This window comes from Carassius gibelio, chromosome B22 (genome assembly GCF_023724105.1).
Source record: "Carassius gibelio isolate Cgi1373 ecotype wild population from Czech Republic chromosome B22, carGib1.2-hapl.c, whole genome shotgun sequence".
Taxonomy (NCBI): Eukaryota; Metazoa; Chordata; class Actinopteri; order Cypriniformes; family Cyprinidae; genus Carassius; species Carassius gibelio.
Genome location: NC_068417.1, coordinates 7442543 through 7467607, shown reverse-complemented (window position 1 = coordinate 7467607; position 25065 = coordinate 7442543). Strand labels below are relative to the sequence as shown.

Below are 25065 nucleotides of genomic sequence, written 5' to 3'. Positions count from 1 at the left end.
CACTTCAGCATCATCAGAGCAATGGCTGTCTTAATCATGTATCACTTGAATATTGATCGATTGAACCGATTATGATTCTGAAATTGTTGTAATAGTAGCGAACACAACTTTCCACGTGCTTCTGAGATAAACCGCACACTCTTTGTGTTGTTGTTTTCCCCCAGGACTCTCTCTGCACACTACACAGGATAACCTGCTACCGAGCGGATGCAGATCCATCAACATCTCTGTTATGCTCATCCAGCAAACAACCACTGCTTCAACTTGGCAAACCGGTTCAAAAGCAGACCACAGTATAGCCAGACGATGCTATCTCAGCACCGCAGGACATGTTCAGACAGGCGGCCACTTACAGACTTGCAAGAGTACATCCAGACAGTGACTGATACATCAACAGAGCACAGATGATGTGACAGTCACCAAGACCAGCACCTCAGGAACCAACCCGAAGCCATGTCCATGACCGCTGAAGTTCACGGACTGGATGATGCATTTAGATCAGGAGATAGGACAGCTCTCAAAACAGCAAGAGCTAGTCTGTCTCGTGAGATCAAGAAGACAAAACAACAAAATGATCAACTGGATTAAAGCTCAATTTGACCTTTCAAGAGATAGCTGAAGATAGTGGATGTGAATGTGAATTGTTTGTGTATGACTAGTTTTCCTTAAACTATTTTATTGATAAAGCTGCTATGTCTTTGTGTTTAGCTATGAGAGATAGAGAACGGGCTTCCCAACAGTTTGATGCCAAGGACCTCCAAATATAACCCCTTCAGGTCTGGTTTTACAGGAGTGAACACCTTCAGTTGAAGATGTAATAATAATACAGATCTGGCAAACTACCCAGAGTGTATTTGTTTTTGCGCTCAGGAGAGCGTAACATTTAAATTTACAACACGTTTTTACAGCGTTGAGCGCTGCAGCCAATCACAGAGATTTCTGTTGGTTTATTGAATGCAATGACCAATAAGAGGCGTTTAAGTTAGAATCCAGTCAACGCATAAACGCTGGAGTTTGTGTCCAGTTCTCAGTTCTGCAAGCTTGAGAACCATCTTATTATAACGATGTAAGTGAAAGATTAATTGTGCAGTATAGAGAGGTTCATTGATTATAAAGAAACTTGGTGAGATCGCGGTCAGCTAAGACGTGTGACAGCTTTTTAGGGAGCGCATGCTTTAGAAAACTTATGTTTTTTCATGTACACACAGCAAAATCCTTTAGCAGGAGATATAATTCCCTTCCTAAATTATAAAATCAGCTATATTGTTTCATTTATGAAGAAAGACCCACATGTGCTGTGTGGGAAAAATAGGCATCAAGGCTGGAACAACCTGGAAGTCAGACTACCAATTACTAAATTACCATATATATATATATATATATATATATATGCATTAAAAGATATGTTGAACAGCTGTTCGATTTGCTAAAGCTATAGTCTACTCATATTCACGCTGTTTGTATGAAGGCAGTCAGTTTTGTCTTCAAAGGATGAGCTGATTTGATTGGATGGCATGTATTTGCCCATTCTCCTGTTTTTACACTAGAATGGGCATTTTGCATGTATGTTACTTAAATGTTAGACTACTTGGGATTGGGGTAGAATTAAACAGGTGTCAAAACTCAGCATTTTGTTCGCGTGTCATCTTCTTTACCTCACGAACCACTGGTCAAAACAGCTAAAGAAGAACCTGCGTCTTCCGTTTTTCACTTCTGGTTTAAAAGAGGAAAATAAAATAATAATGGACTTTACGGACAGAACTAGAATACATAATTACAAGCTGCATACTTGATTCAATCAAATGTTTTTTTCTCTTCTTCAGCCTCTGGAGGTGGGGCACGTGAGGGTCTCTCTTCTGTGACTGGTTTTCTTTCGATTTTGATTTCAAGGTGAAGGTGTTGAGATGGCGTCAGGGTCAGGTAAGAATCCTTTCTCAATCATTTATGAAGTATTTATGAAACACTGGCCAACAGTAGGCAATAGTTTACTTTTAAATATAGTGAAATTGACTGGAAGAATACGGTCTCCTAGTTTTTGTGACCATGTAAAAATGTATTTTATAACGCTACGAGAAAAAGCTCCCTCGGCTGAAGTCGCGGTCCGATTAAAGGGCAAGACCTCGAGGAAGTTCTCGCCTTTCATTATTTTTCTTTTTGATTTTGATTTCAAGGCGTTGGTTTTGCGATAGCATCAGGTTCAGGAATCAAGGAAGCATTATGCATCAACGTCTCCTCAGTAATTTCTGGCAACGGTCTACTTCTTTTTATTAAATGATTGTTTAAATGCATTCTTGAATACCAGGAACAAACTAATAACCTGTAAAAGGCTAGATCTCACATACATATTTATAAATATAAAAACTTGCAAAAGACACATCAAATCGGTTATCTAGACCAACGCTATTATTTTCATTTATTTATCTTCGTCTTTTTTCAAAATTGCTACATTTCAGTTCATTAGTAATTTTGTTAGCTTTAGCTTGTTTTTATTTATTTTGAGTTTCAGTTTTAGTAATTAATGTTAATAAGAAGAAACAAAACGCAGAAGACCAATAAATTAATTTTAATTTGAGCTTATAATGACGCAAACGCATCAACACAAACTCACTCCTTGATCGGGATATCTTTTGTAGTTTACTTCACAATGTGTTGTGTCCCTCTGCAACGCCATTATTGTCCCTCTCGGTAAACAAACAAACAAACAATAAAAGTGGGTCACTGAATGGAAATAAACGGGTTTGCAGTGCGTATGCGGTGCCCCCCTCTGCAGGTAAAGCATCCCCCTGCAGGCGGAAGCGGTTTGGCGAAGCGTTGGTGCAGATGCAGAGCGAGACGAGTTCCCACGCGCTGAGTGTAATGCAAATATACTGATTTCACCATAAATGCGCATATAAAGTCTACTGCGTGGCACAGTACACACATGGCTTTTTTGGCTAGGGTTAAAGCCAGGAAAAGTAGGCTATACACAAGTTTACTTAAATGCAAAAGAAATGGCACGAGAGCCGGCTGTTTCTGTCAGTGATTTTAAATTTAAAATGTGATAGCCTACTATCTTTTAACATAAGAAAAGTAGGCTATAGGGTATGTTCAAATGTTTTGCTACTGGATTTAACAACTCAATGCACTGGATGATTTGAAATAAGGAACAGATGTTGTGTTTGTGTGTTGAACGCGGATCAGTTCAGCGGACTGTATGTGAAATCACAGTGAGCTCTTGCTGTTTCTGTACCGTGTCCCACACACGGACTGCAGGTGCTCTTCAAACAAATCCCGAGTCGAGAAGCCAGCACAATCTCCAGCAAAGCCCCGTGTGGAGGCGTGTGTTGTGCTGCGCATCAGTTTGCATTCATATAGGCTACTGCGCGGTTAAAGTATGCACATTTATTTGTGAAGAAAATGTACACGTGATTGTACTAGCTCAAACCCTTCATTTAAATCTCATACTTAAAAATTCCACCTTTGGTATTAGAATAGCAGTCTGTTCACTTCTGCTATTCCTGCAGTTCCCAGATTTATAAAGTTGAATATTCAGCTGAATTTGAACCACTGCATTTTTAAAAGTGAATTTGTAAAACAAAATCAAATGGTCCAAATGGACCGTTAAATATTGTAGGTGATGTTTTTAAACAAACAAAATATCTTGGAAATTGACTTTGGGTTAATCTAATAATCGGTGTTGGGGAAAAGTTACTTTTGAAAGCAATGCATTATTACAGTATTGCTTTAATACAAAAATATTAAGAATGAATAAATTTAATTCACGGTTACTCTAGAAATACATCATGTTCACACAGCCCACAATGCTTCTGTACTGCCGATTTCTCCCGATATGGGGACAGGAGACTTGTCAGTCAATAAATGGCAAAACAAAGTAACTGGTGTTACTTTTTTGAAAAAGTAACTCAGATATTTTCTTGAAAATGTAAAAGTAAGTTACTTGAAAAAATAATCTGATTACGTGACTCACATTACTTGTAATGTGTTACGCCCAATACTGCTAATAATAATAATGATCTAAAAATAATGTTAACTTCTGTGCAATGTTTACTTTTTGCAAAATGCAATCCTTGAAAATACAATGCATTAAAATGCAAAAACTCCCTTTTATTCAATTATTGCAGTTCAATATGCTGCAACATTTTTGCTTCAAATACATATTATTATCATAGTTCACCAGATTATTACACTCTGATAAAATGATTTGAATTCAACGTCCTCAATTTGAGCCAAATGCATTTACAAATATTTTTTCAAAATATTTAAAATTGACCACGTAAATAGAGCTAAACTTCCTAGTTACTTGCTGGTAAGAAAAGAGAGAGAGAGGGCTCTTCTGTTGCATGATCTTGATTGCTCACTTAGCATATGCATAATTTGGATTAAATCCAAATTGTGTGTATATATATATTACAGGGGAATGCACTGTCAACAACATTTATTTAAAAGTGACAAGCATACACAATTTTATTTAAAGTGAAAGTGAAAGTGAAACTAGCAGTCTATGTGAAATGCATTAGGCTAAATTCGTGCCCAGGGCTTGGGACGGCCTGATGTGCCTGGCTGGATGGGGAAATTGTGATGACGTGATAGGTTTGCTGGATTAGGTGGAACTGTAAACCACCATGGTGAATCAGGCCAAGCAAAAGACCACCATGCTGGAGCAAGCAAAATTGGAATAGAGAGCACAGAGAGGTAACATCAGGCAGAGAGTTCAGGGACAGCTTCCATGGCCATGAAAGGCAATCGGAAGGAAGCCACCACCTTGGAGGGAGCAGCAGTGGCACTGTTGTTTCAGGAGGATCTGGAGAATTGTGTGCTGCCTACACACACAGGATAGTGGTTGCCATGACAGGAAGTGCAACTGATGGGCAATGGCTCCCACACTCAGAGGCAATCTTTGAAGACTCTCGCAGCAGAATCTAAAACACTATTTTAAAAAAAAATCTAGAAATTTAAGACTCTTGCAGATTATTGTCCATGATGCAATACAAAAGTTTAATGGAACAACATATTTCTGTTTCACTATCGTTATGACACAAACTAACAAGCATCAAGTCTTTCAAACAATTATCAAAGACAGACTTGTTAATGGACCAACTCCAGCTTGAACCAGCATGAACCTGATGACTGATTTAACAAATCACAGGCATATCTTGACAGTTCATTTTCTGGGGATGAGCAGTTGTTTATTTAGTTACCATTTAAATAACATTTTAGCTTTTCTATAATAGTACCCCTCTCTTTGCATTCAAGTATTCATTATATGACAATATAGAGCAACAGTAAGCACGTAAGGTTTTCATGGCAACCAGATCAAGGAAATTACTTAAAGGCTGTGCTGAGTCTACTTATTTCCTGCTCAAACTCCCCTTAAAACAGATTCTGCAACACCAGATGGACCACCACTATGAAAATATTCTGGCTACGTCCTGCCCTGTCCTCTCAAAATGTCCAAGATGCTCTTTTTTCATCAAATGAAGGCGGACACTGTTTTTCATAAACCATAAAACCAGTTCAATGATGACAACTCTTTGGTTAATTTGGTCTTGGTGGAACAAGGAATCTCAAGTGAATGCCTTGCAGTCATTGGCTGCATATGCAGCATGAACCAATCAGCTTTTGCCAACTCTCTGAATATCATCAGTTTTGTTAACACCCAGAAAGCTAGCGCTATCTAGAGTTTCATGACTGAACTATATATTTTATAAAGCTTTTTGGCTAAATCACAAGTCTAATGAACGTATAATGTCTTCATAATATGGAAATGGTTGACATAAGTTATCATAAATAAATAAATAAATAAAATTCTGGTCTGTCATAGCTGATATCTCATTGGCGTTTATGTAGCAGGTGTGTTTCTACACCGCTACACTAATTTATACATTATATTAGTAAAATCAGACAGTAACTCTGTATACAGTACTTTGAAGGGAAGTTCCAGATTAAAAAAATAATAATAATGTAACTGGTAATGTAACTAACTACTAATTTAAAAAGGAGTAATCAGTAATCAGTAGTTTGATTACATTTTCAGAGTAACTTGCTCAACACTGTTTACTGTTTACAAATTGTGTCAAAGCAGCTTTACAGTATTAAAGGGGGAAATAGTGTGCCGTTCTCCTCTAGCCAGACGAAACCAGCAGTTTAATTCTAGGATGCAACAAAGTCAGATTGTGCAGAGGATTCATCTGTTTCTGTCCGAGACAAGGTGTTCGCTGGGGAACTGTCTCTGGGACTCATCTAATTGTCCTGGTCTCCGCTGACATTCAGGACTGTAGAGGTCATCTCTAGGTTTTGATCCGCCATCTGGACATGGACTGCATCCAGTGGCTATGGTGACCTCAGAATAAGAATGGACTAATAACAGACTAATATAATCCTAGATACCATTTGTGGCGAGTGGGGCGGGGCCGAGAGGCGTGGGAACGAGGAGTGAGGCCAGGTGTAGTGATTGGAGATGAGCTACACCTGCGCCCCACCGCCAGTATCGAGTCCCACGTAGGAGATGGAAGGATATAAAACTGGAGCGACTATAGTGAAGGACGAGAGAGGACCAGGCCTGGACAATATTTTATGTTTTGGCTTTTATTTGTGCGCGTCAGTCACCGTGAGGGGCTGACGCGCTGTTTTGTTTATTTTTGAATTATTAAAGTATTTTGATTGTGCGCCGGTTCCCGCCTCCTTCTTCCCGATGATTAGGAAGTTTGTATCGTTACACCATTCTTCTAATGATGTAACAAGTACATTGTGTGCTATGGGAAGTTTCCCCGGATCCGGTTGCAGCCTAACAATCCTTTAACAGATTTGAATATTAGAAATATATTAGTGTGTTATGTGTAAGCCATGTTAAAGAGATAGCTATAATGTAACAAGAGCTCTGTTACGAACTTGAAAAGGTCTAGGGCATGTACCGCAACATTTATATATTAACATACTTCTGAAGGTGGGGGTATGGTGGAAGAATGACAGACATGACAGACATTCACAACAAGCCGAAAGGCCACTGGACCCAGTCAAAACAACATGTGTACAAGCTGAGCTTTGTACAATGTGATAATGTAAGCAAAAAAACAAAAAAAAACAAACAATAAATGGATAAAGAACAAAAGCGGCGCCAAAGGAAAGAACAAAATATAACAAAACAATCCTTAATCTAAACCTAATCTAACCAAAACAAAGATGTAGAACAGAAACCGAAATCTTCGGTGCATCCGGCACCCTAACTAAACTACCTAACAAAAGCAGAAATACAAGGGATGGCGCTCACTTCTTACCTGGTGTGTCTAAACAATCATCTTGTATGGGTGCAGTGTATATCGCGATATACTAACCTGCGTTCTCTTCCCAAAATGTCACTTTTTAACCAATATCTCTGAGCAAATGAGAAGGTAAACAACACATCAAACTAATCTCGCCCATGTTAGAGCACAACAAAAAAAACAAAAAAACAAAGCATATAGCACACAGCTCAATTCACGGACAGAAATGTACACAAAAACTCCCTTCATTACAGAAAACTCATTTAGCTACAAAGAGCTCGATTCGCTCCGGAGAAAAAGCATGAATGAACACGCCACTATTTAACCAGCTGGGTAGCCTTCAATTGACTCTCAAGCGGCACCTTAATGCCTTAATCGGCCAATCACAGCAACCTGCGAGCAGAGTAAGTAAACTAGAGACAGAGAGAAGATAATGAGCACAACAACCAACACGTGCTCAGTACTCCAATGTGCACAGATCAATGAAAACCAAATGCGAGTGGAGCGTAACAAGTTCATTCAAATACTGAGGTGCTAAACCATTCAAGGCTTTATAAGTAATAAGCAAGAATTTGAAATCTATACAATATTTGATAGGGAGCTAGTGAAGTGTTGACAGGACCGGGCTAATATGGTCATACTTCCTAGTTCTAGTAAGAACTCTTGCTGCTGCATTTTGGACTAGCTGTAGTTTGTTTACTAAGCGTGCAGAACAACCACCCAATAAAGCATTACAATAATCTAACCTTGAAGTCATAAATGCATGGATTAACATTTCTGCATTTGACATTGAGAGCATAGGTCATCATTTTGATATACTTTTAATATTTAAAAATGTGTTTTTACAAAAGCTATAAACATGTTTTTCAAAGGAAGCATTGCTATCAAACAACACACCTAAGTTCCTAACTGATGACGAAGAATTGACAGAACAGCCATCAAGTCTTAGACAGTGTTCTAGGTTATTACATGCAGACGTTTTTTCCATTTAAAGGTGTCCCACAGGTTGAAAACCCCTGGCTTAGGGGAAATATAAAGTACAGTTTGTTCAGTAGAAAAACCATTACACCTATGAAGAATGTATGTCTGTGTGGTCTCCACAACATAAGGTTCACTTTAATATCATCACATCTATAGAATGTCCCTATAAAACATAAAAACTTAATGTGTGTGTTTTTTCTTTGTTTCTGTCCATACACTTTTTCAGTGGATGATCTGAGGATTGTGCTGATTGGAAAGAATGGATCAGAAAACAGCCGAGTGGGAAACATTACAGTGGGTACAGAAGTGTTTAACAGAGAAGCTCCATTCTATTTTCAGCAGCACAGTATGAAAATCAGCGGAGAGGTGGAGGGGAGACACATCACAGTCATCAACACTCACCTGCTCGAGCCAAATCTCTCGCAGCATCAGATCACTCAGGGAGTGAGAGAGTGTGTGTCTCTGTCTGCTCCAGGACCTCATGTGTTTGTAATCGTACTGCAGTATAAAGACTTCAGTGAGAATGACAAACACAGAGTGAAATGTGTGCTGAACCACTTCAGTTACCAGGCCATGAAACACACTATAGTGCTGACGACTGATGAAGAGCCGCACACATCCAAAATGACTTCTGTGATATGGAAAAATGTTATTCATGATTTAATAAAGGAGTGTGGAGGAGGAAATCTACACTTTGATACAACAAACCCAGGATGGCGATCTGAGTTGTTCAGAAGAATAGAGGAGATACTCAAGAAAGAGCACAAAGAATTTCTCATCTGTGACATGCATGAGGACGATGGATCATCAGTGGATGGAGATCTGAGCAGATCAGGAGGTTCAATCAGAGGAGACGACAAAGATGATTCTGAACCCAATGAAAGCACACAAACAGCAAATGATGGAGGAGGTTTGTCAAAATTCTTTTTTTTAGAATAATGCCTCTAAGAGTTTTCCTATGAATGATGTCGTTTAATGGTTAATTTGCAATTTTGTAATCTGTTTTAACAAAGCTTCTAATATTTTTATAAATGAGAAATAAACAAATAAACAAACAAACTAAACTAAATTAACAAATAAGATATTTTTAAACAAAAAGACAAAGTATGCATCTGGATACAGACTTCATAAATTTGACTTGACTTAACTTGACTGTAGAAGTCTACGGCAGCCCATCGAACTGCTAGCACGAAAGTTATGAAATTGGGGACACATACAGAGGACAGGCTCAGGTGTAACCATATCAAATTTGGAGTCTCTAACTCAATCACTCTAGTGTCACTAGAAGGACTAGAAACAAAATATGTTTTTCCCTCTGATTCCCACTTAAGCCGATTCGACTGCATCATGTGTCATTTTCCATCATGAACATTTTCCTACCATTTAGAATTCTCCAAAATGATCCATTGCTCCATAATCAGCTGAACTTCCTGTACGCCATTTTTATTTCCATTGAATACATACTTTTTCAAACTCCTCCTAATCTGTTCGTCCAGTTTTCACCAAATTTCTCTTTGTCTTTGGTCTGATCCTCCCTGCCATGCTTATATCCTCATTCTATTTCTGTTGTTAATTGCTGCTTGCAGCTATATTTAGGGGCCAAGCACATAAGGTATTTTTCTTCTTCTCCTCATAAATTCTTTGGTAGCCTATATAACCCCTTGTGGGAAGGTTATGAAAGTTAGTATACAGTTAGAGAAGAGTTACAACATTAACCATTGCAAGTTTGAGCCTCTTACTCAAACCCTTTATATATTTTTATACTAGCAACCTCTTTGTACTAGCAACTTAAAAAATATATAGTTTACACAAAATTATGCTGATTCCTTGGCTCATGATCACCAATATTTTAAAATCTATGAAAAAACATAATTTTCCAGACTTGTCCTAGAGGGTTTATCTGATTTTCACCAAATAAGCAATAGATAGCTGAAGATTCCGGGATCGACAGGCTGACAGGTTGGCAAGGGATCTACTTTGAGTAGCGTGTAACCTTGAGACTAGCTGATGAATGACCCTGGTAAGTGTATTGAATGATGCGGTATGTGGATTCAGGTGTTCGCAATTAGTAATCATGTGATTGTTAATGGGTGTAGGAAGGTGGGTTTGGCTGGTGGCGCTGGTGATTCCATGATACCTACATTACGAAACTTTAGTTTTATAGATGGGGGCAACCTATGAAGGATGAACAAATATTTTCACATTAAAAATAACTTTCAAATTTGGTAATACTTAAAGCTTTGAAGTGTTGGGAATCACTCAAACCATTTCTGCCACAAGTTGTTCCTGTAGTTTTACTATGTTAAATCCAAGGTAAATAGTGGTGGTGATTTGTGTTTATTTAGCAATGTTTTCCTGGTTTCCACATTAATGGTGTTTGTTCTGATATCAGCTTTAAAGAAATTCAGCACCGAATTTGAAAGCTTCTCACAAGATTATTGATTCTGTGGTGAATTCTACTGCTTTCTTCACTGTATCTCCCAGGCTGTGTATAACAGTAACGCAGTATATAATGGGCTTCGGCCTAAGCAGATAAACGGTCTGCGCTGTGTAGCCCAAACGAGTAGCACAGATTTGTTCCACTTGGTTTTCTGCTTTCAGTTTGTTTATCCAATCTAGCTCTTGTCAATCGGTCATGATGAGAATACAAGGCTGTTAATTCCATTTTTGGAACTGAGAAACAACCATTTTTGACTGAATGCGCTTAGCGATGACGTCAAGGGGGGCATCTAAGCCCAAAATCTGCCAGAAATCAGCGGCCATTATGAAAATTTGCAAGCTTTTGCAAAAATTGTGGCATTTGCTTGATTTTGTGATAAATTCAGCAATCGCTAAATCATGGAGGGACTGATATTCATAACTCCTAAAAGTTTGTTTTTAGTATATTTAACTGACAATAATTACACAATTGTTATTTTGGGAATCAACAGCATCAGCATCAGAGTGCTGGATGTCTTTATCATGCATCACTTTATTTTGATATTACACAAATTGGACCTAGGATGATTATGAAAGAATACTCTGCAATTGCTATAGTAACGAACACAACTTTCATGTGCATCTGATTGAACTGCACGCTCATATTTTATTTGATTAATTATTATTCTGTGGATATTTCAGCTAAAAGTTTTGATTTGTATGAACGGAATTGACCCTAACTGACCCTAACCATACTCATATATCATTCCTCAACCGCAGCAGAGGTGTTGTGCATTAACAGAAGCTTTAAATAATTGTATGAAATCTATTTAAATAATTTGTAGATTTTCACAATGTGCATGATCATATAAAGTAGAAGTTTGATGATCTTTTTAATTTAATTTACATTAGATTTTAATTATTAGTTAATGTTTAATACATTAACAAGCACATTAATTGTAGATATGTGAATATATATGAACTAATAATATGTTAAGTATTATATACTGTTTGCTAATGATTCATTGATGAAAGTTAATATAAAGTGTTACCTAATATTTTTGTTGTTAAGGAAGTGTTCATTTGGTACCAAAACTGATCTGAGTCTACTGTCTCTAAATCTTGATTTCAGTGACAACTACTGTAAAAACAAAGCTGAACATTGTGCTGTGTGGCAATAATCCAACACTCAAGAACTCTGTGTCTAAAATGTTTAGAGGGATAACAATTAAATCTCAGAAAGAGATGAGTAAAGTGTGTGTGAAGAAAGAGGGCAAGATTCATGGACGGCAGATCAGTGTTATAGAACTTCCAGCTCTCACTCGTCTCTCAGAACAGGAAGTGATGCAGGAGACTCTCCACTGTCTGTCTCTTTGTGATCCTGGAGTTCATCTTTTCATCCTCGTTTCTCCTGTCTGTCCACTTAATAATGAAGACAGAGCCGAAATGGAGAAGATTAAAGGAATACTTAACTCTAATGAGCACTTCATGGTGCTTTTCATTACCGAACTTGACCAAAGTGTCAGAGTCTATAACAGTCTCTATGGGAGCTGGTACAGTGTGATGGGGTTAAAGGACCAGAGAATCTCAGAAAAAATATCAGACCTGTTTGATCGTATTGACAGCATGAAGACTGAACCCTACTCTCTTCAGATGCACATAAGCGCTCCAGAGAAGAGAGTCAGACATGAACTAGAGGAGAAACTGAGAGTCAGAGATAATGAAGTCAAAGAGTTACAGAAGAAGATCAAGACACTGGGTGAGTGGATTCATATATTTCTCTGAATAAAGAATATTTTTTATAAATAGGCATAAAAGACGTGAAAGGATTTTACTAGTTGGAAAAATTACAGTGCAGTGATGATTACCATTATTCCAACATGATACAGATGCAGCACTGATCAAATTTAAAATCACATTGTTAAACTAGTTGATTCCTTTGTTTTTCAGAGGGTGTGAGGCTGAATCTGGTTGTGTGTGGCAGTAACAGAGAATTAATATCCTTCATATCAAACCTGATCCTGAAGCAGAGCGAGAGCAGATCAGAGCTGAGCTCAGAGTGTGTGAGGAGAGACGTGGAGCTTGATGGACGTCTGGTCAGTCTGGTGGAGCTTCCAGCTCTGTTCAACACTCAGCTCTCAGAGGAGGAAGTGATGCGTCAGACTCACCGCTGTGTGTCTCTCTGTCATCCTGGAGTTCATGTGTTCATCCTCATCATTCCTGATGCTCCAATTACTGATGAAGACAAATCAGAAACTGAGAGGATCCAGAGGATATTCAGCTCAAGAGTCAACAAACACATCATGATCCTCGTAAAGCAGAATTCAGAGCATCAGACAGCAGAACTCAATGAAGAAACACAGTCTGTCATTGAGAGATTTGGAGGACGACATCATTTCATTGGTCCAAACACACAAGCATCTGTGTTGATGGAGAAATTAAAGCAGATGGTTGAAGAAAATAGTGGCGATTGTTTCTCCACAGATACATTGATGGAGACACAGATGGAAAAAGTACTGAAATTTGAAGAAATTAAAAGGAGAATGTATCCTTTAGAAACATGGTTTCAATCACAAGGTAATGATAAAAAAATGCACTGATTAAAAAAAAAACACTATTCATAATTGCTAAAGTCTGCACAGGTGTGTTTCTGTAGCTCAAGTGGTAGAGCACTGCACTGTCAAGCACAAGGTTGGGGGTTCGATTCCCTGGAAACACATGATATGCAAAAATTGATAGCCTGAATGCACTGTAAGTCGCTTTGGATTAAAGCGTCTGCTAAGTGCATAAATTTAATACATTTAATTTAAGTTTAAATTTAATTTGATAGAAAACAATGTTATATGCATAATTGGGAGAAAAAAAATTATGATCAGGACACAAAGCTTTTTAGTATAAATTACACATAATATTCTTTGACAAACTGGATACTTGACAACTTCCACTTGAAATTTAATATTGTTTTTAATTTTAATTTGATTCATCTTTAGATTCAAGAGACAAAGAATATGAACTAAGGATTGTGTTGCTGGGAAAAACTGGAGTTGGCAAGAGTTCAACTGGAAACACCATCTTAGGAAGTGTCATGTTTAAAGCTGAAGCAGCTCATGAGTCTATAACTAAAGAGTGTCAGAAAAAGACAGCTGAAATCAACAGCAGACACATTACTGTGATCGACACTCCAGGACTGTTTGATACTGAACTCAGTAATAAAGAAACCCAGAGAGAAATGAGAAACTGCATCCCCATGATCCTGCCTGGACCACATGTGTTCATCATTGTGCTTAATTTAGGACAACGATTCACTCAAGAGGAGGAAAAATCAGTGAAGATCATCCAAGAGACGTTTGGTGAAAACTCTTTAAAGTACACGATGGTGCTCTTCACCAGAGGAGATGATCTGAATGACAAAACCATTGAACAGTATCTGGGGAAATCTGGATCTGCTTTAAAACAGCTGATTGGTGTGTGTGAAAACAGATATCATGTGTTCAATAATAAAGAGACTAGAGACCGAACACAGGTGACTGATCTACTGCAGAAGATAGACAACATGGTGAAGACAAACGGAGGGAGTTACTACTCGTGTAAGATGTTCAGAGAGATGGAGAGAGAAAAACAAGAACAACAGAAGAACATACTGATGGAGAAAGTGGAGCAAGTGATCAGAGAAAGAGAAGAACTGATAAACAGACATGAAGAAGAGAAAAAGAAGATGAAGATGAAGATAGAGGAAAAAAGACAGAATCATGAGAAAGAGAGAAAGAGAATAGAAGAAGAATTTATTGAGAGAGAAGAACGATATAAAAGAGACATCAAAGAAAGAGAGGAACAAGAGAAAAAGATACGAGAGGAGCTGAAGAGAGAACGAGAGGAATGGGAGAAACAGAAACAACAGGAAAGACAAAGAAGAGAAGAAGAGGAGGAGAAATGGAGAAATAAAGAGCAGGCAACATGGGATGAATGTAATCAGAAAATTAAATTGGTAGAAGAGAGAATGCAAAGAGAAAAAGATGTTTTTCTGTCCAAATACAAAGAAGAGAAAGAGAGAATGAAGATGATGATGGATGAAGAAAGACGAAATCATGAAGAAGAAAGAAATAGAAGAGAAGAAGTGGATGAGAGAAGAAGAAAGATAGAAAAGGAAACATGGGATGAATATTATCAGAAACTGAAACGAGAGAGAGAAAGAAGATACAGAGAGAAAAAAGATCTTCAGATCAAATATGAAGAAGAGAGAAAAAGAATGAAGAAAATGATGGAGAAAGAAAGACAAAATCATGACAAAGAGACAAAGAGAAGAGAACAGGAATATATAAATGCTGAAGATCAATATAAAATAGATATTAAATATATAGAGGCACAAGAGAGAAAGATACGAGAGGATCTGAAGAGAGAACGAAAGGAATGGGAGAAACAGAAACAACAGGAAAGACAAAGAAGAGAAGAAGAGGAGACTGAAATGCATACATTTAATGAACTTAATATGGAAACTCCTGAGGTTCAACACATAAACAGTAAGTCAAAACCATAACCAGCTAATTTTGAAATCAATGTGCAAAATAAATAAATAAGAATAATAAGAATAGCTGCATGTCATTAGCATAGCAATGTTAGGAGAGGCCATGTGCCTGTATAAGGTATGATGGAACCCAGTGATGTAGTGTATATGTAGAAGAGGAGAGGGGTCCAAGGACTGATCCTTGAGGAACCCCAGAGACCAGATGACGCATTTTGGATACCAGTAAGATAGGTTTAAAACCAGCTTAGTGGAATCCCTGTGATGCCTGGTGAGGAGTGTGTAGACAGAAGCATCTGATGATTAAGTGTCAAAAGTGGCAGATAGATCCTGCAGAATAAGAAGTGATTGTTTGAAATCACTTTTTTTCCCATCCGTTTCTCACCACCCAAATGGAAGAATGATCAAGGTTCATTGCCATGGCTCAGGCGAGCCCCGACCCTATCATCCATGTGATAGCATTCCTGCCGCTCGCCCTCGCCAGCTCCCTAGATGGGGACATTTTTTTTTACTCTTTTCCGGCTCGGGATGACGTACTATCTACGAATGGAGTTCTCAGACACCACCAACCCTGACTCGAAGGAAGCGCTCATCCAGTGTCTGGAGAGCCACCGAACCTGATCTGGAACCCTTCCGCTGGCAGTTCCACATTCAAACCTGCTGGCTGCAGCTCTCTTCAGCCCAGTGGCTATGGCTCCCACAAGCCCACCTGCTGTTCAACAGTTAAGCCTGCCAGCCGCCCTGATATTAAGCCCACTGGCTGCGGCTCACACAAGCCTACCTGTTGTTCACTCCCTCTGCTATTGCATTGACGAAATTAACAGTTGGATGTGCCAAAGCTTTCTTCAGTTAAACAAGCAGAAAACTGAAGTCATTGCATTTGGAAATAAAGATGAAGTTCTCAAGGTGAATGCATACACTGACTCTAACAACTAAAGTCTGGAATCTTGATGTGATTCTAGAGACAGACCTTAGTTTCAGTAGTCACAGTAAGCAGTAACTAAATCAGCATACCATCATCTAAAAAAAAACATAGCAAGAATTAGATGTTTTGTTTCCAGTCAAGACTTGGAGAAACTTGTTCATGCCTTTATCACCAGCAGAGTTGACTATTGCAATGGTCTCCTCACCGGCCTTCCCAAAGAAGACCATTAGACAGCTGCAGCTCATCCGGAATGCTGCTGCCAGGATTCTGACTAGAACCAGAAAAATCTGAGCATATCTCACTAGTTCTCAGGTCCTTACACTGGCTTCCACATGCTCCATTCCCCAAGTTAATCCCAGTGAGGGCTCCTGTCCCCAAGGTAAGCCCAGTAAGGGTTCTTGTCCCAGAGTTAAGCCCAGTGAGGGCTCCTATGCCCGAGTTTAGCCCATTGAGGGCTTCTGTCCCCGACTTTAGCCCAGAGAGGGTTCCAGTCCCAGAGTTTGGCCTATGGAGGCCTCCAATTCTCAGCTGAAGTGGCCAGACTGAGTGGTTCTGAGTTCCCTGCTTTGCCGTGGCCTCCTGAACTGTCTAATCTGCCATTGCTCCCTGAGCTACCTGTTCTGCCATGTCCTCTAGAGCCCCCTACTCTACCATGGCCGCCTGGGATCCATTTTCCAGCATGGTGTCCTACTGGTCAACTAGGAACTGTCCTAGAGGAGCTGGATGGGCTGCTGTCCTCATTCCCGGAGGATGGCTGTCCATTTTTAGTCTTTGGTTACTTAAACATTCATCTGGACAACCCTTGTGTAGCAGAATTCCATTCACTTCCAGTTTAAGTTGAGTTAAGTTAAGTTAAGTTTAATGCTTACCCCTACAAGCACTCACAATTCAGGCAACCAGCCTGACTTAATTTACACACACGATTGTATTGCAGACAACAAACCCCTACACATCTCTTACTATTTCTTCATAATATGTAACCTACATCTTCCTACCTGTGTGCCACCAACCCTTCTACCTGTTACTTTCAGATTAAACCTACACCCTTTCACGCTCCCATCTTTCCTCTGTTGTGTCTACCTTTCTTTGCTCACCTTCAAAATCTCATCTCTTGATGTGAATGCAGAAACTAACATGTTATGCTCTAACTTCTTGTCTAGATGATTTTTGTCCTCTCTTCTCTAGGCCAGTATGAGCTGCCCCTTCTAACCCCTGGTTATCCAATGTTCTTTGTTAGCATCAGTCTAAACTCAGGGCAGCAGAGAGAAAATGGCTCTTCCCTCTTCAAAACATTCTGTTCTCTACTTTGTCCCCTTCCACCACCTCCCACCACTTTTATAACAGCTGATGATTTCCCCACATTCTTCACAAACAAAACTAGAACAATCAGCAGTCAGTTCTCAGTTCCACACACACAAGTACTTAAACCAACCACATCCACACCTAAAACTTCCCTCTTCTCCTTCTGTCCCCTTACAGAGGCAGAAGTATCTAAACTTCTCCTCTCCAGCCATCCTACAACATGCCCACTAGACCCCTCCCCTTCACACCTTCTCTAAACAATCTCTCCTACACTCTTACCAGCATTGACACACATCATCAACATTTTCCCCACTGCAAGCACTTTTCCCACTGCATTCAAGCAGGCTAGTGTAAAAAAACTACATTAAACACTTAACTTATAGAGAGCTAAAGATCTCTATCCTTCCATTCATAGCAAAATCACTTGAAATAGTTGTTTTAAGAAGGAGGGGGAACTCTCCTTCCTCTATATGTCTCACGATTGAATGGACCCAATATTTCCTTTCTTTTCCACTTTTAAAGAAGCGGAAGAACTTGGAAGACTCCATTTTGTATTGTATTGTGAATTGTATTGTATTGTGACCTTTAGTGTACATCTATGAATAATCTATAATGAGCGTGCTTGCTGCAAATCTATGTTTGAAATAAAGAGCTTGTGCATGCAAAAAGGCCCCTTACGCTACTTTGCTCTCACAAGTCCTAATGCATGGACTTATACACATGCGTTTTCTTTCTAAACATTTACATTTACTTACGACAAAACCGATTGTGCTCATGAGGATACTCGTCAGGATGGCAATTTTTACATTATTCTGTGTGTGCTTGGCCACTTAAGCTCATCAACAAAATATGAGAAATAGCTCAATATAATAACCAAGAGGTGGCTTTGTGAGCCTTTAAACGCCCTCTGGAGCATGTGAGAACCTATTGGCTTAAAAAGGTCTTGAATTAGTGTGCAGCAGCTTGTTGTATTGCAGACGAGATGCACTGATGTGTTACAGCTATGTTACACCATAATGGAGCAGAGAAGATTTGCTTTTTTATATATACAATTTTAATCTATAAATGTATTTATTTATTTATTACTATAAAAAAAACAGGAAATGTAATACAGTTTTACCAACACACACAGATTTACTTCTGCAAATAGTTACCACTCATTTAACACTCATCAATTCCTAATATCTCATTTATTTTGTCATTTTCAGATGATGAAGATTCATCATGTTTGAGAATCTTGCTGTTTGGGAGGACAGGAAGTGGAAAGTCTGCAACAGGAAACACTATCCTCAGAAAGGATGAGTTTCACAGTGAAGCCAGTTCCCGTTTGGTGACCACTGTTTGTCAGAAGGGAGTTGGTGAAGTTGATGGTCAGTCAGTATCTGTTATTGATACTCCAGGACTCTTTGACACAACACTGACAAAAGAACAAGTGCAGGAAGAAATAATGAAGTGTTTTTCACTGTCAGCACCTGGACCACATGCCTTCATCATTGTGCTGAGTGTGGGAAAAATCACTGCAGAGGAGGGAGACACTTTAGACATGATCAAGATGATCTTTGGCTCAAAAGCAGCAGATTTCTGCATTGTTCTCCTCACAAGAGGAGATAATCTGAAAGGACAAACAATAGAGCAATATGCAGACAAATGTAAAAATGCTGAACTCAAGACACTGATGAGAGATTGTGGAAACAGATTCCTGGCTTTTAACAACAAAGAAGCACAAGATCAGACACAAGTTATTCATCTGTTAAATATGATAGAAGAGATTAAGTCCAATCAGGGCCAACATTTCACTAATGAGATGTTTGAAAAGGGAGTGATCTCCACTCAACAGAGAATGGAAATGCTAGAAGAGAATAAAAGAAAAAATCTGTTTCAAATTGAAAAATTTAAAGCCAAATATGACATGGAAATTAGAAACATTGGAGAGAGACTGGAAGAGAAGAAACAAAGGAAAGATGAGGAAAGTGAGAGACTGAAGAACAAGTTCAGAGAACAAGAGGAAACACTCAGGAGAGAGTTTGAGGAGAAAGAAAAATCAGATCAGGAGAAACTAGAGATGATGGAGGATCAGAGACGATCAGAAGAAGAGGAAAAAAAACAAAGAGCTGAATATGATCAAATAATAGAGGAGATGAAGAGAGAGATGGAAAATCAGAGAATACAGTATGAAAAACAGATAAAAGAAAAAGAAGAAGAAGTTGGAAAGAGAGAAGAAGAATATAAACAAGATCAAGAAAATATGAAAAATGATCATGAAAACATCATGACAATGTTAAGAAAAAAACAGGAAGAGGAAATAAAAAAGAGAGATTTCGAGGAACAAATGAGGAAGGAACAAGAAGAGAAAGAGAGAGAGGAATGGGAGAGAAAAATAAAAGAGGCTGAAAGTGACAAAGAGGCTCAAGAGGAAATTAAACAACAGCAGAGAGAATGGGAAGAAGAGAAGAACAGACAGATGAGAGAACGAGAGGAAGAGGAAAGAGAGACAAAAGAGAGACACAAGAAACAACTGAGAAAAAAAGAAGAAGAACTGGAGAAGATAAAGAAGAAATTTGAAAACAACAGAGAAGAAGAAGAACAGATGATAGAGGAGGAGAGAGAGAAACTGAAGAGGGAGAAAGAACAGAGAGAAAGAGAATATAAAGAGAATATAAATGAAATGGAGAGACATTATAAGCAGCTGGAGCAAGAGAGAAAAGAGGAGTGGAGGAGAAGGAAACGAGAGGATGAAGAGAGACGAGTGGAGAAGAGAAAGAGATGGGAGAAAATGATAGAAGATCTGAAACAAGAGCATGAGGAGGAGATCAAGAGAAGAGAAAGAGAGGAGAGAGAAAGAATAGACAGAGAAGAAAGAGAGTGTGATGAAATGAAACAGAAATATGAAGAACAAATAGAGAAGGTGATGAAGAAACATCAAGATGAAGCCAGAAAACAAGAAAAAGATTTGATACATTTAAGAAAGGGAAAAGAACAACAAGTTCAGGAGCTCAAGGAAAGACTTGAACAACTATATGAAATGAAAAGGTTAAGAAATGAACTGAAAGATAAATGGTCATGTCATGTCATGTGAAATATGTTTAATATACTGTATATAGAGGAGTAAATATCAATACTGATAACAAGGTTGCAACATACTGACCGATAAATGATCAATCAACCGATAGTTTTAAAATGGAAACTGAATGTGTGAGGGGATTTAAACTTGGACAGTAAGCCAGGGAAATATTTGACCTCCCTGGTGAAAAAGAGGGCTGACTCACTAAACATGTTTCAGACTCTTCAGGCCAAAAATGAGTTGTTAGCACGAGTATCAATCTTATTTTCAAAAATGTGTTACGTTGACTTACATACCAGGGAAAGTGTGTATGATGGTTACAGACACCCTTTTTTTTTTCTTGCTTTAGACTTCGGATTCCATCCAGTCTAAGGATATCTAACATGTTTGATATATTCAGCCGATTTTACAACGTTTTCATTTCTCATGCGTCTCAACCACATGGCGCAAGTTTGTTGTGATCGGTACAACTTAAATGTCTGGTAGTGTTTGACCCTAATTCATTAATTTCAAAATACTGAACATTATTATTTTTCCTCTATGTCCTGTCTTCTGACAAGCATACATTTTTTACAAAGCTCATTGTTCTGAAAAGCAAGGTGTGCTCTGATTGGCCAGCTATCCAGTGCTTTGTGATTGGCTGAATACCTCAAGGGTGTGTAAATCAATAAAACCCATTATTAAGGAGGCATTTGCTGCATCCAGTGGGGACATAGTTACTGATTATAATGACTTATTTCAATTTAAATTTTCAATTTAGGTGAGCTTTATTGGCATGACAAAAACTGTACATTTGTATTGCCAAAGCAGTTGCAGCTGGGCTGCTTACAAATAGTGCACATATGTATTTACAGAAAGAAAAAGAGTAATAGTAATAATAAAATATATAAAAAGTATTAACCATGTAGTGCAAAGTGAATTAGTGTATGTGAATGTATAAGTTAGAAAAAAAAAAAAAGAGAATATGGAATTAGATTTACAGAGGCAAAATATACATCTAATACAATACTTATTCTGACTTATTCTGTCTTTTTAAGCATTACATTGCATATCATGCTGTAAACATAAAACCATATCTGCATTTGTGATTGTAGAAATTACAATTAACAAGTGCTACTCTACACTGCTCAAAACTTGCGTTTATATCATCAGTGGCAAATTCTTTAAATATGAAAACTTACTTACAGTCTGTAAAACAGAAGTGCCAGACTGTACTTGCACAATTGTTATTGCCCCACTTCATGAAAACCGAGACCGACATATTTTTTGCTTGATATTTGCATAAAGTGGATCTAATATTTCTGACTTTGGATTCAATCTAACAGTGATCACAATGACACTTTTAAATTACAACTAACAGTAACGAGAGAGTTTTAAAGAAAGCATTTATTTACTTTGGGTTTTGTATTATCTGTTACATGATTACTGTAATCTGAACATTATTCTGAAATTACACTGTATTTTCTGGTGAAAACTGTTAACATTTTCTGGTGACTAAATAAAAAATTACTCATTAACCCAGATCATGTGATGATGTTAGTCCTATATCACTGAAATTCTGAACTGTAACCAAATACTGCATTTTACAAACCATTTAGCAGTTTGTAGAGAAATATTGTTCACTATTAAAAATTTTCCTCACTAAAAAATCAGCTCAGGTTGTTACTCCTTCATCTTGCCTGTGCTATATCTGCTATTGTTGTTGACCCTCGGCTATTTTGACCATGTCTGTTAAATAAAGCCTTGCAAATGAAGAAGACTTTGGTTCCAAAATGCCATTTAGATTCATTTGAGTGAAAATGTGTTTTCTTTACCAAGAAGGTGGCAAGTAAAAAACACTATTTTCTGTTTAAAAACTTTCACATAGCACCTTTAGGTTATAATAACATAAAAAAATTCTAATCCAGGTTTTGATGTTCAAAGCTTTATATAAAAAAAAAGAAATCTCCAAAATACAATAAATTTATTTAATCAGTTTGTTACGTCTTATGCATCTAGGGGTTTAACAGTAACGTAACAATATTAGTGTTTGGGAAGAGCATTTACCCAAGCCCCTGCATAGCAACAACAACAAGGTGGCTGTTAAAAAAAAAGGTTTATTAACAGCTCAGTGAATGCTGGGAGTTAACAATTCTCAAAGAAATAACATTAAGAGGGAAGCAAAACTTCAGGAGGGGGAATAATGCCAAAATAACAAACAAAAGGGTGTCTATTCTGGAAATTAGATTCTTTCTAAACCTGTCAAATGAAAATAAAATCAACAACAAAGTTATACACTAACTCCCTATCTAATCCTCAAACCAGGAGAAAAATATGTACAGGACAAAAGAAAAAGGCACCCACCTCCCTACAGCTTCCAAAAAGGGTAACAATCAAACAACAGAGTGAAATCAACAGTACTTCAGATTAATGAAGTTTACTACAAAGAACCCCAAAAGGCTACAACAAACTGCACGAGGCCAGGCTAGACAAAGGACATGCTCTGGAGAAAAGTTCTCATCTTCTGTAGTTCCTGCTCAGCTTTTATACTGCTTCTCCTTCGGTTGGTAATTAGATGCAGCTGGAAAAGGCAATCAGCTACCTGCCCGAGTGGAAAGAGTGGGAGGAGCCAGAGAAGCAGGAGAGACGGAGCAAGAGAGAAACAACAAAAGGACCATGCAACAATACAGACAACACAATTGAATACGTCACTGGACGTAACACCCCCACCCATAAGTTACAAATAGGATCCCATAAACATTTGTAAACTCATGAATTAAGGTTTAACAACACACAATCAACAATTTACTCATCTAAATGATACACCCTAGACAGTGCATCAGCTACAACATTCTCTGTACCTTTTCGGTGTTGAATCTCGAGGTTATATTCTTGGATGATCAAGGACCACCGCATCAGTCGCTGATTCGAGTTACACATTCTCCCCAGGAATACTAGTGGATTATGATCGGTGTAAACTACCACTGGAGTACAACTACCCCCCAGGTAGACTTCAAAGTGCTGCAACGCTGACAGTAAGGCCAAGGCCTCTTTCTCAATTGTACTGTACTGTTTTTGACACTTGGTAAATTTCTTGGAGAAATAACTCACAGGATGTTCTACACCAGTTAGATCTTCTTGCAGTAGTACAGCCCCTGCCCCAGAGGAACTAGCATCCACCTGCAATTTGAAGGGCAACCCAAAATTTGGAGCAGAAAGAACGGGGGCATGGCACAACAAGTCTTTAACAGCACTGAAAGCACAGTTACATGTTGGACTCCACACAAATTTCCTAGAGGTACTAAGTAGATCTGTCAACGGAGCAACCACAGAAGCAAAGTTTCTACAGAACCCCCTGTAGTAACCAGCCATACCTAAAAATCTTCTCAATTCTCTTTTGTTAGTAGGAGTGGGGAAATTAAGTATGGCAGCAACCTTTTCTTCAATTGGCCTCACCTGCCCTTGGCCAACCTTCTTACCAAGGTAAGTAACTACGGCCTTACCAAACTCGCACTTAGTCAAGTTCAAGGTCAAAGATGCCCCAGATAACCTACAGAAAACTTGATTTAGACTATTCAGATGTTCCTCCCAACTAGCAGAATAGACCACCACATCATCCAAGTAGGCCTCGCAATTGGTTACTCCCGACAGTACCTGTTGCATTAAGCGCTGGAAGGTCGCAGGTGCATTTCGCATCCCGAAAGCCATAACAGAGTACTGCAGAAAGTTGTCAGGGGTAACGAAAGCAGATATTTCTGAGGCCCGCGGTGTGAGGGGCACCTGCCAGTAGCCTTTTAGGAGATCTAACTTGGTGACGTAACGTGCAGAACCGACTCGATCAACACAATCCTCTATTCGGGGAAGAGGAAAAGAGTCAGGCTTGGTGAGACTATTCACTTTGCGGTAGTCAGTACAAAAGCGATGGGTTGAGTTAGACTTTGGAACGAGCAAGCATGGGGAACTCCAGGGGCTCTGGCTAGGCTTAGCAAAACCTTGTTGCAGAGGGATTCAACTTCTGACTTCATTATCTCACGTTTATGAGGGTTTACACGGTAGGGGTGTTGTTTTATAGGAGCAGAGCTACCTACATCAATATCATGCATGAGGACGGTAGTCTGGCTGGGGATATCGGAGAACAGGGTAGGGTATCTACTCATTAACTCAATGATATCTGTTCGCTGGTCATTTGGCAAATGAGCAAGATATGCATCCAAGTCATTCAGGACCGCTGAATTGTCTAGACGTGTACAGGACATTCGGTCTTCATGTACAATCAGGTTATCCTCCACAGGAGAATATGCTGCAGACAGCACAGTAGCAGCAACTACAGATGTAACAGTGTCAACACAAGCTTTGGAGGTTTCTTTTGTGACATAAGCCTTTAACATGTTCAGATGACACACTCTACTCTTTCTCCTACGATCTGGAGTCGAGATCACATAATCTGTGTCAGAAAGTCTCTTATCAATGGCATAAGGACCTGTAAACTTAGCATGCAGCGCTGAGCCTGGAACAGGAAGCAAAACTAAAACTAAATCACCAGGTTGGAAGATACGTTTTACACTGGTTTTGTCATAACGCAACTTCATCTTGGACTGTGCGGTCACCAAATGAGCCTTTG

General features: G+C 38.6%; 2 protein-coding genes across 2 annotated transcripts in view; both read left to right on the top strand.

Annotated features, from left to right (window-relative positions):
• The window catches only part of LOC127987724 (gastrula zinc finger protein XlCGF49.1-like), a 198857-nt gene that overhangs the window by 47426 nt on the left and 126366 nt on the right, over positions 1 to 25065 (top strand). The window lies entirely within an intron of this gene.
• LOC127987695 (GRIP and coiled-coil domain-containing protein 2-like) lies at positions 1711 to 20913 on the top strand. Its single transcript, XM_052590054.1, has 6 exons — positions 1711 to 1920; positions 8467 to 9150; positions 11791 to 12417; positions 12609 to 13235; positions 13649 to 15175; positions 18613 to 20913. The coding sequence occupies exons 1-6, from the start codon at positions 1905 to 1907 to the stop codon at positions 20478 to 20480; spliced, it is 5349 nt and encodes a 1782-aa protein (XP_052446014.1). The 5' UTR covers positions 1711 to 1904; the 3' UTR covers positions 20481 to 20913.

Coding starts and splice junctions, on each gene's coding strand:
- LOC127987695 (XM_052590054.1), top strand. Junction 12,418..12,608: donor GAAGAAGATCAAGACACTGG/GTGAGTGGATTC, acceptor TTTGTTTTTCAG/AGGGTGTGAGGCTGAATCTG. Junction 15,176..18,612: donor TGAGGTTCAACACATAAACA/GTAAGTCAAAAC, acceptor TGTCATTTTCAG/ATGATGAAGATTCATCATGT.